Source organism: Eumetopias jubatus, unplaced genomic scaffold, assembly GCF_037043125.1.
Source record: "Eumetopias jubatus isolate StellerSeaLion01/CBP00866 unplaced genomic scaffold, mEumJub1_p1.0 scaffold_1, whole genome shotgun sequence".
NCBI classification, from domain to species: domain Eukaryota; kingdom Metazoa; phylum Chordata; class Mammalia; order Carnivora; family Otariidae; genus Eumetopias; species Eumetopias jubatus.
Genome location: NW_028274807.1, coordinates 212,473,783 through 212,488,244, shown reverse-complemented (window position 1 = coordinate 212,488,244; position 14,462 = coordinate 212,473,783). Strand labels below are relative to the sequence as shown.

General features: G+C 50.9%; 1 protein-coding gene across 5 annotated transcripts in view; it reads right to left on the bottom strand.

Annotated features, from left to right (window-relative positions):
• ARHGEF18 (Rho/Rac guanine nucleotide exchange factor 18) overlaps positions 1–14,462 on the bottom strand; it is a 78,746-nt gene that overhangs the window by 13,448 nt on the left and 50,836 nt on the right. For 4 of the 5 annotated variants that reach the window (XR_003607527.2, XM_028093139.2, XM_028093140.2 and 1 more), the window contains 6 exons: positions 5,536–5,674; positions 4,595–4,707; positions 4,297–4,437; positions 2,522–2,772; positions 1,461–1,586; positions 62–179 (listed from right to left, as the gene is read on the bottom strand). Coding sequence is in view for 4 of the 5 variants with exons in the window: in XM_028093139.2 (XP_027948940.2) it covers positions 62–179; positions 1,461–1,586; positions 2,522–2,772; positions 4,297–4,437; positions 4,595–4,707; positions 5,536–5,674 (888 nt within the window). In the remaining variant the exon portion in view is untranslated. Of the gene's footprint in view, positions 1–61; positions 180–1,460; positions 1,587–2,521; positions 2,773–4,296; positions 4,438–4,594; positions 4,708–5,535; positions 5,675–10,052; positions 10,106–14,462 lie in introns of those variants that run through there. The other variant, XM_028093142.2, reaches the window with a different exon arrangement.

The following is a 14,462-nucleotide window of genomic DNA, read 5'->3' as shown; positions in this document are numbered from 1 at the left end:
GACAGAGATCGCCCCTCAAAGCAGCAACCGACGGGCAAGGCAGCGAGGAAAGCTACTTTACCTTCTGTGTTCTGAATAATGCGCTCCACCAGCACGGGGTACTTGGTTATGCGCTGAGTGACCAGAAGGATACACTCCTGCACGCCAAGCCGCCTCACGATGGAGAAGTTGCCAATTTTCTATGACATGGAAAACAAAATGCCCTGTTGGCATCTTAGCTTGTGCCAACTCGGCTAGAGCCTTCTCCCTTTCTCAGCTCAGCAGGACCTTTTCAAGCATTCAGTGGAAGTAGGGCCTTGCCTGCTGTATGTAGAAAGGCCACAGAAGCAAAGGCAGCCCCCACCCCCCCGCCCCGCCGTAAAACCTGTTAAGAAACCAGAACCAGCCAGGGAGGTGGGAGGGAATCACCTGAGAGCTGTGTATCGTGGGCGCGTGCACACACCCCCACACACGCCTATCCACACACGAAGACCTTGACTGACGGCTGTCAGAACCCTCTGGAACGAGCCTGTCCCGAGTCAGCCCCCTGCTGGCTCCCGAAGCACACCTCTGGCTAAGGACCCAGAAGGCCGTCATCCAAAGCCATCTCTCAGCAGGGCGGAGAGCGGTTTCCAGTACCCTCCAGAGCATTCCACACATTCCGCTTCCCTGCTCCCCCTGCGCTCACACACTCCAGGAATGCCAACAATTGTGAGAGCCACTTCTGAGCAGGACCAGAAGAGTACTGCGGAGTTTGCGAGCTTCCAGGGCCAACCCCAGACCGACCCTCTCCCTTTTATGTCTATCCACTGCAATAGTAAGGGAGCAGAATTTGAAAACCTGTCCTTCTTAACTCTAAACTGTTAGTTACTGGCTATCACTTCAAATTAAAGTCCCTGGGGGCCAAGCAGCAGGTGACGGAGTGGCTTCAGGATGCATGCCGACAGCCAAGTGGCCTTGACCCAGGTATGCTTTCAAGGATGCTGGAGGCAGGGCCTTGCCCAACCTGGTGGACTCAGGCTGGATGCTGCGTTTTTGGGTCTGGGCTTTGAGCACCTGCACACTGTTAGGCAGAAGGCAGGTGTGGGTTATTTCGCAGGCCCGGGGGGATGGGGTTGGGGGACAAGTGGGGACCAGAGTGGGAAAGAGGCGAGGGAGGGGCAGATCCCAGGGCAGGTGGCCCCTTGAAACGACAACTGTGTCCCCTTGGCAGTCTGAGGAACGAGGGCCTGCAGGTTCCATGCTCGGGCCTGCTGGTGCGGCCGCGAACGAAGGTGTGTTTTGCTTTGTTCTACATCTGGACTTCCCGGATGTGTTCTGAACAAGTTTGTGGTGGAAGAAGGAAACAAAAACTTGAAAATCGCTGGTTTATAACAGGTACCTTGTAATCTTAAGCTCTCCCAGAGTCTACAGTCCTGTGGAAAACAACCTCCAGCAAAGAGGATACATTTTTTAATTAAGAAATTTTTTTTTTTTTTTACCTTGATCAGGCTTTGAAATTTCTTGTTTTGCTGGAGCAGCAACTTGTAATGGCTGACGGCCTCATTGTGGCCACTACAAAAGACACCGTATTTTTCTTTCATTCTGTCCCCATTTTCGCCGGAGAACTACAGAAAGACAACCGGGAAGTTAGTGGGAAGGAACAGGAGAACCGCCAGGGAGTGCGCTCGTCTGGCTCAGCTGACTCTGCTACAATACAACTCAAATAAACTTGTGCCTCCACTTTCTTATCTGACAAGCACTCAGGCAGGGGAATGCTTCAGTTCTGGGTGAGTGGGCGGGGGGAGGGGGTCTTGTCACGAGGTACAACAAGGCAAGAGGAGAAAACTTTCTAATGGGCTGTAGCTGTAAAACTTCCTGCAGTCCAAGAAGGAGGAGAACATTTATGCTGAAGAATGTCAGAAACATTTAAAAGCTGGGCCCCTGGGTGGCTCAGCTGGTGAAGCATCTGCCTTCGGCTCAGGTCATGATCCCAGGTCCTGGGATCGAGCCCCGCATGGGGCTCATTGCTCAGCGGGGAGTCTGCTTCTCCCTCTCCCTCTGCCCCTCCCCGGTAGTGCGCTCTCTCCCTCGCTCAAATAAATAAATAAAATCTAAAAAAAAAAAAAAGGCAGACGGGGCATTCTTTTAATTAACTCTAATGAGCTGACTCTGGATGCCTGGAACACTCTGAGGTCCGACAAGGAGTTCTGGGCCCCCTCTGTCAACCTTGGCCTAGGCTCGGAATTCGACTCAGAAGTCAATTCAGGGTTGGCGCCCTTTACCACAGGCCTGCTTCTAACAGCCAAAAACACGGAGGTCAAACCAGAAAAACAAAAACAAAGAGCCCAGCCGAGCAACCAAAGAAAAGCCCAGAATGCGACGGTGGACAGTGTCTGCACAGGTGCGTTCGGCACTTAGGCCTCTGTGTTTCTGAAAAGGCCCGGGACCGCTGTCTGCTGTAGGCTCTCAATAAACAGGGGCCATGTTCTTTTCACCACTGCACGGAACAGAGACGAGGCAGGGGCTCACCCAGGCTCTGTGCCCGTCCCGGCATGCCCACCTGCTGTACCAAGAGGTCCCCGATTTTCTGGATGATGTAATTGCGGTCACTGCCCTCCTCCAGGGACTCCTGGCGGCGCTCCTTCAGCCGAGAGAGGAAGTGGCTGTGCATGTCGAGCAGCTCATCCACACACGGGAAGAGGCGGCCGATGGCCTTACTGCTGAACTGAAGCTCATCCTGCAGGGCCCTGGAGTAGACCTTCAGCATGATCTTGAGTGTCCGGACGTGGTGTACCTCCGTCTGCACCAGCTCTGTGGGAACACGGACCAAAGGACTGACCCGCTCCGCTCCTCCTGCGGCCCGTGATGGCACGCATGCGTACCGCCTGCCCACCAGGCGCCTGACTGGCTTCTCCCAGTTCCCCACCGAGGCCCTCCCCCTGGTGGTCTTACTGCCTGGGGGGCGGGCCTCCCATCCCCCGGGGCCCAGTGCCGCAGGGGCCCCAGTGTAAGGGAGCAGCAAGGGCCGGAGTGACGTCAGGGAAGAGAGGACTCAGGATGTGTCCTGGGACCCTCCCCATTCACAAGAGGATTTCAGGCCTGAAGACATTTTGAGGCTGTTTTAAGCAGGAAGATTGTTCTGGTGAACACCACTCCTTGGGATGTGAAAACTCACACACCTGTGCAGGCCAGTGACCAGACCTGGACTATAACCAATGAAAAAGCAGAGTTCAAGTGAAGAATTTAATTCTCTGGTAAAAGGCAAAGACAGATCAGGTTTCGTGTTGGAGTTTCGCTGTTGTTCAAATCAAGGCCTGGAAACGGCTAGAGATCAGAGACACAGGTCAGCAGAGCCTGGCCTGGGGCCGCCAGCCGTGGGGGCCGGACACGGCCTGTGTTTGCCCAGAGGGTGAGACAACCTGGCAAAGGGCTGCCTGGATGAAAGCAGCCAGCCCGGTTGTCTCCGTCCCTCCCTGCAGGATCTCTGCCCTGGGTCTGGAGCCCTGAGGCGAAGCATCCCGTAGGGCTCTCCTCCTGCCCACACCCCAGTCTACTCCAGCCCGGGCAGAAAGCTCAGGGTGTGAAACGTGGAGGGACGCAGGGGTCAGTGGACCCCAGTAGAAAGTGAAGACACTGATATGCCAGAACCTTCTCACGGAGCACTGATGAGGGACAGAAAGTATCTCCTTGGGCGACACAACACTGTCGGTCTTGGGGAATGATTCCCATGGAGAGAGAATCATAAGAACAAGTAAGGGCTTTCTGGAGAGAAAGGCCTCAGATTCCAGGGAGGGTGTCTTGGGCCTTTGTCATCCTGTTTATGGGGGTCCAGAGGCCCGGAGGGACATACATGGGCCCTGCAACAGGGCACCTGGCCCGGGGATGGGCTCTGTGTCTGAAAGTTACGGTTGGCACAATGACCTGTAACCTCCCATCTGAGGAGAATGGCTGCCCACGGCCAGGGCGTCCACCCTGGAGCCAGTGCTTTGTCGTATGGCCCCCAAGCCCCCTAGTCACAGCCACCCCAGGCCTGTCTGTGGTCACCACGGATGGCTGGGATGGGCCCAGGATAGTCTTCTCTCTCGGGTCACCAGCAGGGTCAGGATGAGTCAGGACTGGGTGATCAGCCACACTCGTCCTCATAAGGCCCTCCCAGGCCACCTCTTCCCTCACTGGGAAGGCAGGGCTGCTCTGGGGAGCAGGGAGAGTGGGCCCCATAGCCCCAGCGGGGAGCCTGAGGTCTCCGTGGAGCCCAGACTCCTAGGTGCAACCCATCAGAACAAAGGCAGAGAAGAAGCAAGTGGAAGGTCAGTGTGACGGCACAGAACTTCTTACCATAGAGCACATCCTGCCTCTTTACCACCTCTTTCTTTTGTTTCTTTGAGTATGCCGCGTCCACGGAAAGGCTCCAGGACTCAGCCTCAAAATCGCGGGCGTCCGCCTCGATCTCACTCCTCAGCAAGGCTGTGCAGGCGTCTGAGGGGGAAGTAAGAGGTTGCTGCTTGGGGCCGGAGCCTTGCTGGCTCTGGGCCGCCCCAGCCAGCATCCCAGGGACACATGGACGTGGGTCCCAGCCCTTCCCAGTGTGGGTGGAGACCGAGGGACATCCGTGAAAGAATCGAGGGGACTGTACCTTCTACAAAAATGGGCTCGGCATTCGAAGACGTAAGCGAGAGAGAGTCATCAGCTGCCTGCTTAGATTTTAAAAATACAGAGTCGGCTTCATCCATCTCTCCTGTGACTGGTCTAAATAAGAATCATAAAAACAATTATTCTAAAAAACTTAGTTAAAGACACACATTCTATGAAGGCAAGTCTATCTGAGAACTTTCTGGATTTTAATATAAACTCTGTCACAGGTCATTTGTAAAAATTAGGAGACTATCCATCCACATCACATCAGGACTTCCTCCATCATAACTAACTTCAATCCAATGCCCAGGCACGTTCTAAGGGTGCGTTAAACCGTATGCTTCCTTTAACGGCCATCAGAGCCCACCGGAGCCCCTGGACTACTTTCTAGCAAGTGTTGGGTGGACACAGCCACACTTAGTCGAGGGTGGAGGGAGAGCCCTTTCTTAGTGGAAGAAGATAACCAGCCCCTTTCCCCACCAACCCGTACAAGGACCACCACAAGGACATTCGTTAGCGTTAGGGTTTCCACCTGAACACTGCTGAGTAGAGGATTAAGGGAACTACCTCCAAGTCCTTACAGGACAAGGGTAAGGCATAAATAACGGGATGCTACCTCCATGGCAACCTCAGCGGGACTTCTAGCATCATCTCCAGCACAGACAGGAACCCTGTCCAAGGGCCCTTCGAGAGTATGAAACAAATTGGCTCCCAATGGCCAAGTACGCCCAGAACACACGGGGTTTCAATAAAGAAGAGGATCGAATCTCCGAAGCAAGTGTTAATAGGAATTTGACAGCGTGGCTGGGGGCCAACGAGCAGGTTCACACGGACCTGAGGGTCTCCCTTCGGGGAGCCCGGCTGCGGGGTCCCAGTGGAACGCCACATCCTGCTCCTCCCTCCCTCCACGGGCACCTGGCGTAGGGCCAGGCCCCCACTTACCCAAGCTGTGTCCCCGTTCCCACTGGGCTGGGTGCTGGCTGCGGCCCCCCCTTCTGTGAGACCATCATGCCGACATTCCTGGACAGGGCCGGGCTGCCATCAGACAAGAGGGTGGCCCTCGGGTGCTCCTTCAGGGACGCTGCGACAGAGGCAAACACAGAATTGGTGCTGAGAAAGTGGGCAGGGTAGCGGAGGTGGCCGGTCCGAAAGCCCCGTTCCGACTGCGGCCGCAGCACGGACAAGATCTTGGAGGTCAGCAGCTCGTTATCTAGAAAGACATTCTCGCTCCATTTCCGAGGAAAAGAGCTGCAGAAAGACAGCTCAGGGTGGCCAGGGAGTGTGCCGTCTCTGTCATTGCTTTTGGAATGCGTGTTCCCCATGTTCACGATCGCAGCTCTTGAGACCCAGCGCGGTGTGAGGCCGGGCTGTGCCGTTTTTATACCTCCATGTGATCCTTCTAGAAATGTAAAGCTGCGTCTTCTCCTACTGTATTGGCTGAGACAGTGGGTCTGGAGGGCAGGAAATTGGTCCCCACTGTGACCATTTAGTTGGAAATCGCACAGTATCTTCTTTGGTAAAATAACAACAAAAAAAATCCCGACACCCCGTCCATCTTGGCAGGGGGTAAGAAAGCAGAAGTTTAGATTCACTGTAAATAATCTAAGATCACTAAATAGGGAGCACTGCGCTTGGTGTGGCTCATGCCGACACCACACACACACACACACACACACACACACACACACACACACACGACTGTAATTAACCTGAGATCAGATGTTAGGATGACTCTGAGACCCAGAGACCGCAGGGGCATGATGTACAGCCACACACGCCCCCGATCCTAAATACACTAATAGAATCTGAGCACCACAGTGGACAAGAGGGGCTGATCCTATTTTATACAAGGATTGTAAGCCAACCTAACACACATCGGGGGCTCCAAAGGGTTCTTCACACTCCTCCGCTCATTAAGGTAGGACCTGAGACAGTAGGACGTGTGTACGCTCTGATCACCTTCCCCTCTGATGGAAAGATGAAACTCAGAAAGCCCAACTGTCACCCTCTCTGATTTGACAAATTGAGTCTGGTTGGGACAGGCTGCTTGGCTCGCTCATTCTCAGGGTGAAAACCACACTCGAAAGCGCTCCTCCAGGCAAGGATAACCAGCAGCGTTAGGATGAGATCTGTCCACTAGCCTTTCCGACCTGGCTCCTGGGTCCCCAGTGCACCCACTCGTGGGTTTCTGTCACACAGGTAAAGTAGCGGGGACTGTGGTTCTCAGCAGCATGCAGACCATCACCTTTGGAGGGGCGGTAAGGAACCAGCACTAGAGGAAAATGAATGTACTTCTCTCAAGAGCTTTTCTGGGGAGTGGGATTCAACATTCTGAGAGGTCGTTTTTTTGTTTGTTTTGTTTTTTAAGATCTTCTTTATTTATTTGAGAGAGAGAGAGAGCACAAGTGGGGGCGCAGCAGGCAGAGGGAGAGGGAGAAGCAGGCTCCCCCTCGGAGCAGGGAGCCTGATGCGGGGCTCGATCCCAGGACCCTGGATCATGACCTGAGCCAAAGGCAGACGCTTCACTGACTGAGCCACCCCCAGTCGGGGCCTCCCAACTTCTTGTGAATCTTAAACAATTTCAAAATGAAAAGCTGCAGCTGATTCTCAGTATTCACTGTCACGATGTTCTGTAAAGTTGCAGTGGATACTGAAATTAGCCAGTGCCGAATCACTGCTCCTAGTGGAGACCCAAAGCTGTGCTCCTGGGAGCTTCTGCCTACCCTTCCATCAACCCATCCGTACGTAACCTTGTTTTATGTGTGTTTCTCTTGAAAGACCCCTTATTTAATATATACTACTGATCTATTACCATTGAACTCACGGTCACTAGGACTACAACACAGGCCTGAATGGAGCACATCTAACACATGGATTTTCTCTGTCCGAGGCTTCACAGCCTTCTTGCACTTAGTAATGCCAGAGACGGCCCTTCAGCACAATGCTTGGGGGCCATTTCAAGCAGCCCAATCACCCACGGGGAGCACAAAAATGTGAAGAACATGGCATTAACCACACTGCAAACAGGACACTTGTCTACAGTACGAGCTGGAACAAGAAGGCAGGGTGTGACCTTGTCTGGCCTCAGTTGGCAACATGCATGTCGGGTGACTCATGTTTTTCACTGCACATGCCCGCACAGGACTGTGAAGGCCCCACAGATGTGGATTTGGGGTCACAGATAAATTTTAGTGAGTGGGTACGCTTGCAAATACAGAATCCGCGAATAAAGGAGGACTCACTGTATACAAGAAAGGTGTCAAGTGAGAAATTATCATGATGTTTTAGAACGCCCTTGTTTGCTCAAATACATACGGTATTTCTTTAGAGCACTGATATTCTTTGTATTGCTTTATGACTTATTACACACATATGCCCCAAAAGGATCCGAGCTGGGGGGGGCTTCTTACAGGTAAACATAATGTCGTTCATTTGGCAGCCGTATGCTGGGAAAAATCGTTTTTTTTCCCCTGGAGGGTCTAGCCACCACTGCTCTTCTCAAACTACTTAAGACTTTTTAAATAAGGGGTGGACAACCACTAATCGAGTCTTTCTGTAACTTGTGCAGCCATGGAAGTAACTGGCTGATCAGGACACAAGTTGGTGGCTCTGGCACAGTCCAGCCGTTTCAACCATGTCTTTCTATTCTCTATTTTTGATGATCTGACATCTGGGCCCTTGCTGACCCAGGAAAGCCTGCCCCTCCCAGGGCTGGCGGGTTCCTAGAGCTCAGGAAGGACTCACTTGCAAGAGCGCCTTTCACATGCAAACCCACCAATCCAGAGCCCACACTCCGAACCCCTCCTCTGTGGGGCTCTCGCACTCAGGGCCACCGTCCCCTTGCCCTGATCACCCCCGGGGGCAGGTGCTGGGCAACTAGGGACAGCCCCTACGCCCCAGAGCCCACTGAGATTTTTCAAACTAGCCAGTCCTAAGCCTGTTTACTCTGCCCCACCCGTTCCTCGCCACAGAAACCACAGCAACGGCTCTTGCCCACGTTTTCCCATCATGCCCTCTGGCTCCTGACTGACTGCAGGGCCTCCCCCTGTGGCCCTCCGTGGTGTGCCCTGCCTCCCCCTCCGAGGGGACTGTGAGTACAAACTTTTCCTCTCCTGGCAGTCATATGCATACCGGCACGGTTTACCATACCTGGCTAAAGCAAATCCTGGATACCCTCAAACACGAGGCACCCAGGGGTCTAGAGGTCTGCCTGCCAGGGCTGGGAGCCTCGAACATCCTCCGGGGGCAATTTTCCTACATCTAGACACAGGGAAATCGTGGGACGGCTGGTGGGAAGGCACAATGGCAATGGCATAGCACTCTGGAAAACTGGTGGTTCTTCAAACGGTTAAGCAGAGTCACCCTACGCTCCAGTGGTTCCACTCCTGGGTATACGCCCAAGAGAAGCGATAAGATATTGCCACACAAATACCTGGACATACATGGTCCCAGTAGCATAATTCACAACAGCCCAACATGGAAACGACCCCAGACGTCTGCCAACCGAAGGACAGAGAAACACAATGTGGTCTGTTCATACAACAGACTATTATTCGGCCATAAAAGGAAGGAAGCCCTGATTCAGGCTATCATGTGGACGAACCTAGAAAATCTGCTGCGTGGCAGAGGGCTGACACAAAAGACCACAGATTGTAGGAGTCCGCCTCTAGGAAATGGGCACAACAGGCAAATCCAAGGAGACAGAAGGCAGTCGTGTAGGACTGGCGGGGGGAATGGGGGGTGATGGATAGTGGGTATAAGGTTTCTCTTGGGGTGCTACTGCCAATCATGGGGATTGTGGCTCTACGAAAAGCCACTGCATGGCACACTTAACTGGGGGAATCATACGGTATGTGAGTCCCAGCTCAGTGAAGTTATCAAACAAATGAATAAACCCCGCGAGGCAGAGCCATCTTTCTGCAGGAGCAGAACCCAGCATGAGACAGTCGCTCTGCCCTTGGCTCTGAGAGCGACAGGAACATGTATTCATCCTGCTGTTGTGTTTTCTGAACGCCGGCAGCCATGGGATGGATGGGCAGTGGCGCGGTGCTGGGATCCGGGCCACGGCGCGGGGTTCGGCACGTGGCCGCCTAGCGCTGTCTGCACCCCCATGAAAAGTGGCTTCAGAGCCTAATTAGCACCGTCTGCCCACTGCTGAGAGGGGCCATCGATCGGCGCGCACCGGGCCCGCCGCAGAGACTATATGCCACAGAGCCATTTCTGCAAGGGGACCCAGGGAAGAGGCAGGGAAAAAAAATAAGCAGCAAGCAGAAAAAATGAAAAAAAGTTCTTTGCCCGAGGGGGGAAAAGACACACGCTGTTCTCAGCAACACAGACAGCCGCCTGTTCTCATGATGATTATTCTTTAAAGCCTATTTTGTCTTGGTGTCTTGAAGAGTGGTCTCTGTGAGCACTAAGGACGACTAAGCCTGAGTGACAGGTATCAGGATCCCACTTACGTATCCCGGAGATATCTCGGCCTCGGTTCCAGACCCACCGCAATAAAGCAGGTCATAGGAATTTTCTGGTTTCCCAGCGCCTGTAAAAGTTATGTTCACACTATGCTGTAGGCTATTAAGTGTGCAACAGCATTATGTCTAAAAAGACAGCATCTATCCCTTAATTAAAAAACACATTAGGGCGCCTGGGTGGCTCAGTTGGTTGAGCGACTGCCTTCGGCTCAGGTCATGATCCTGGAGTCCCGGGATCGAGTCCCGCGTTGGGCTCCCTGCTCGGCAGGGAGTCTGCTTCCCCCTCTGACCTTCCCCCCTCTCATGTACTCTCTCTCTCTCATTCTCTCTCTCTCAAATAAATAAATAAAATCTTAAAAAAAAACACATAAAAAAAGATTTTTCTTTTTAAGTAATCTCCACACCCAACGTGGGGTTCAAACTCACAACTCTGAGATCAAGAGTCACGTGCTCCACTGACTGAGCCAGCCAGGTGCCCCCCAAAACACTTTATTGTTAATATATATATATATTTAAATTTATGTATTTATTTGAGAGACAGAAAGAGAGTACATGAGCGGGAGGGGCAGGGGAATGGGGAGAATCTGAAGGAGACTCTGTGCTAAGCACCAAGCCCAACATGGGGCTCAATCTCACGACCCTGAGATCACAACCTGAGCTGAAACTAGGAGTCGGCTGCCCAACTGACTGTGCTACCCAGGCGCCCCTTAAAGAAACACTTTATTGTTGGGGCGCCTGGGTGGCTCAGTTGGTTAAGCATCTGACTCTTGATTTTTGCCCAGGTCATGATTTTCAGTTGTGGGATTGAGCCCTGCATTGGGCTTTGAGCTCAGCACAGAGTCTGGAGGGATTCTTTCTCTTCCTACTCCTCTGCCCCTCCCCCTGCTCATGCTCGTGTGCGCGCTCGCTCTCTCTCTCTCTAATAAATAAAATCTTAAAAAAAAAAAAAAGGCAACAAACCCACATACTTTATTGTTAAAAAAGGCTAACCATCCCCGGAGCTTTCAGAGTCATAATCACAGATCACAGATCACCATGACAGAGTAAAGAAAAAGTTTAAAATAGTGTGAGAATTACCAAAATGTGACAAAGACACAAAGTGAAGAAAAATGGCTTGGTCAGACTTGCTTGCTGATGCAGGCTTGCCACAAATCTTCAATTTGTAAAAAACACGTTATCTGCAAAGTGCAATAAAACGAGATATTCCCATACTTTACTCGAACATCAGACCCCACACTGCGAAGCTCAAGTTCAGAGGGGCTAATTTCCAGCATAGCTATACTCCTAGCATGACCCCGGTCTCTCATAGGTCCTTTAGGCTACAGACTTTTCCCTGATACACAAGCACAACCCACTAGCTCTGGTAGGAATCATAAGGGCTCACAAGGAAAATTCATTAACGAGACTTCATAGTTACAAGCCTGTTGAAAGTCCTTTTTTGAGGCACTGGATATAACATACCAGTGACCATCTTAATGGGCTTTAAACTGTCCTTTATAATCTAGAAGCACATTTGTTTCTTTTTCTTTTTTTTAAAGATTTTATTTATTTATTTATTTATTTGAGAGAGCGACAATGAGAGACGGAGAGAGAGCACATGAGAGGGGGGAGGGTCAGAGGGAGAAGCAGACTCCCTGCCGAGCAGGGAGCCCGATGTGGGACTCGATCCCGGGACTCCAGGATCATGACCTGAGCCGAAGGCAGTCGCTTAACCGACTGAGCCACCCAGGCGCCCAGCACATTTGTTTCTAAAAATATCGACTTTGCAGCAAGAATTTTATATTTTCAGTGGCAGATTCCTTCAGCTGCTCAATGGGAAAGCAACTGGAAACATCTTTTGATGGCAGCTGGGCCCTGGCACAGAAGTCCCCCCCCCCCCCCGCCGCCAATTTTCTGCAAAAGACCACACAAAGGGACCAGCCAAGTGGCAGCTTTAGGCAGGAATGGCCTTCCCCAGCTGCACAACAGTTTTAAAATAACTGCTACTTTCTCATATTTACTGAGGTCCTGTGTCCCCATCCCTGCCCCCATTCTTTGTCTCAGTGAAGACTTTTCTTTCAGGCGGAGATTGCCGCCTGTCTCTGGAGAGTTCTAGCAAGCACGCGCTTCGGGCAAGTGTTTGAGAGACAATTAAGAGAATCTGAGACAAAATGAAGTTTTCAGTTCACAGTTCCTGGCTTTCCAGCCACCTGAGAATAGACTAAATCGATGTCAAGACGACTCATTGATTTCTCTGCCCTGCTTCATTTTGACGTTACACAAGCAAGATGGTATACAGATGAATAAAACTATAGAAGACAAAGAGATACAACACAACAAAAAACCTTAACCCCGTGCCTCAGGGGACAAAGGGGAAAAAAAAAGCATCTTGGGGCTTAGAAGGTATGTGTGAGCCAAAAAGAATACTCTTCCTAAACCTGATATTACCTAATAAAAATCATTCACGAGCCTTCTACTCCCAAATTATGTCAAACCCAGCAAACGCCATAAAAAAAAAAGTGCTCATCTTCTTGACTATGTGTGCAAAAAACCTAAAAATCACAAAAAAGGCATAAAAGTAGAAAGAATCCATAATGCCGCCACCCACAGTTAATTGCCCCTGGTATAAATGGTTTTGTAAGTTGAGAAATAATGTTTAATAGTGAGTGATCTTAATAAGATCTGGGTTCAAAAAATCCCTTCCATACAGCAAAAGAATAATGTTAATAGCACATATGTATCTTTTGCATGCATACCATGCAGGAAACGTGGGTCATGCTGTGAGTAATATACTTGTGAATTACAATACTACAAAATATTCTGTATTACTATTCTGTGGATAATTTTGGAAGCTAAAAATAGAGAGGACAATAATGCCTATGTGCCTGGGGAATAAAAATGACCTGCAACCGGAACTTCATGCTTTTCACAAACAGAAACTCAAAGCGGACCAGACTGAAATGAAAAATGTAACACTATAAAATGTCTCACAGGAAACAAAGGATACAACCTTCAGTAACTAAGGCTTGGTTCATGAAGAGTTCTTTGGTAAGACACGGAAAGTCTGATCCACAAAACATAAAAACAACAACAACAACAACAACAAAAAACCTCTAAATTGACTTCACCATAATTGGAAACTTTTGCTCGTGAAAAGGATGGGGGCAGAGGGGGGCGGGGATATCTGCAAGCCGCCCATCTGACAAAGGATTAGCATGTAGAATATATACAAGCTCTCCAAACTCCACAGTAAAAACACAAACAACCCATTTTGAAAATCAGCCAAAGAGATGAAGACGCATTTCCCCAAAGGAAATACACAGATGGTAAAAAAGCGCAGGAGAAGGTGCTCCACTCATGAGCCACGAGAGAAATGCAAATAAAGCCACCACGAGACAGGACTACCAGCAGGGCTCAGATGAGAGAGACCGCTCCAAAGCTGGCGAGGGTGCAGGGAAGCTGGATCACTCACACATTTGCCGGCGGGGAGGGAAAACAGTGGGGCAGTTTGCACAGAAAATGTGGAAACGGCACCCCTGGGTATTCATTTCAGAGGAACACAAAACATATGGCCAGACAGAAACCTGTACGTGACCGTCTGTGGCAGCTTTATTCAGGAATAGCCCCAAACTGGAAACCACCCAGATGTCCTGTGGGGCAAAGGGCCAAACTGTGGTCCATCTAGACCACGGAATCCTACCCTGCCACAAAAAAGAAATTTTTTTTTTGAAGATTTTATTTATGAGAGAGAGAGCAAGCAGGAGCAGGGGAAGGGGGAGGGGAAGAAGCAGACTCCCTGCTGAGCAGGGAGCCTGATGTGGGACTCGATCCCAAGACCCCGGGATCATGACCTGAGCCGAAGGCAGATGCTTAACCGACTGAGCCACCCAGACGCTCCAGGAAAAGGAATTTTTGATAACATGCAACAACCCGGGTGGACCTCCTGGGCACCGGTCCTGAGAGAAAAAAGCCAATCTCAAAAGGACACTGGATGATTTCATTTATGTCACATCCTTGAAATGATGGAGTTCCAGAGTTGGAAAGGGATTAGTGGCTGCCGGGGCTGGCGATGGTGGAGCGGATGTGTGGGGGTTGATCTTCATGGTGGCGGAACAGCCCTGGACTCGGTAACAGAGGTGGTCATGAGAATCTTCATGCATGATCAAATGGCACAGAACTAGATGCACTCACTGCCCCGATGCAATTTTCTGTTTTGATATCCTATATAGTCACTCAGAAAGGAACCACTGGGGAAGCTGGGTGAAGGGTACATGTGACCTTTGCAATTTACTGTGAGTCCATAATGATTTCAAAATGAAAAGTCTGACATAAACAAAAGTACCACCACCATCAACAACAAAAAAACTAGTAAGAACACTCATGACCAAGGTCTTGGTCAGCATGGGCTGCCATAACAAA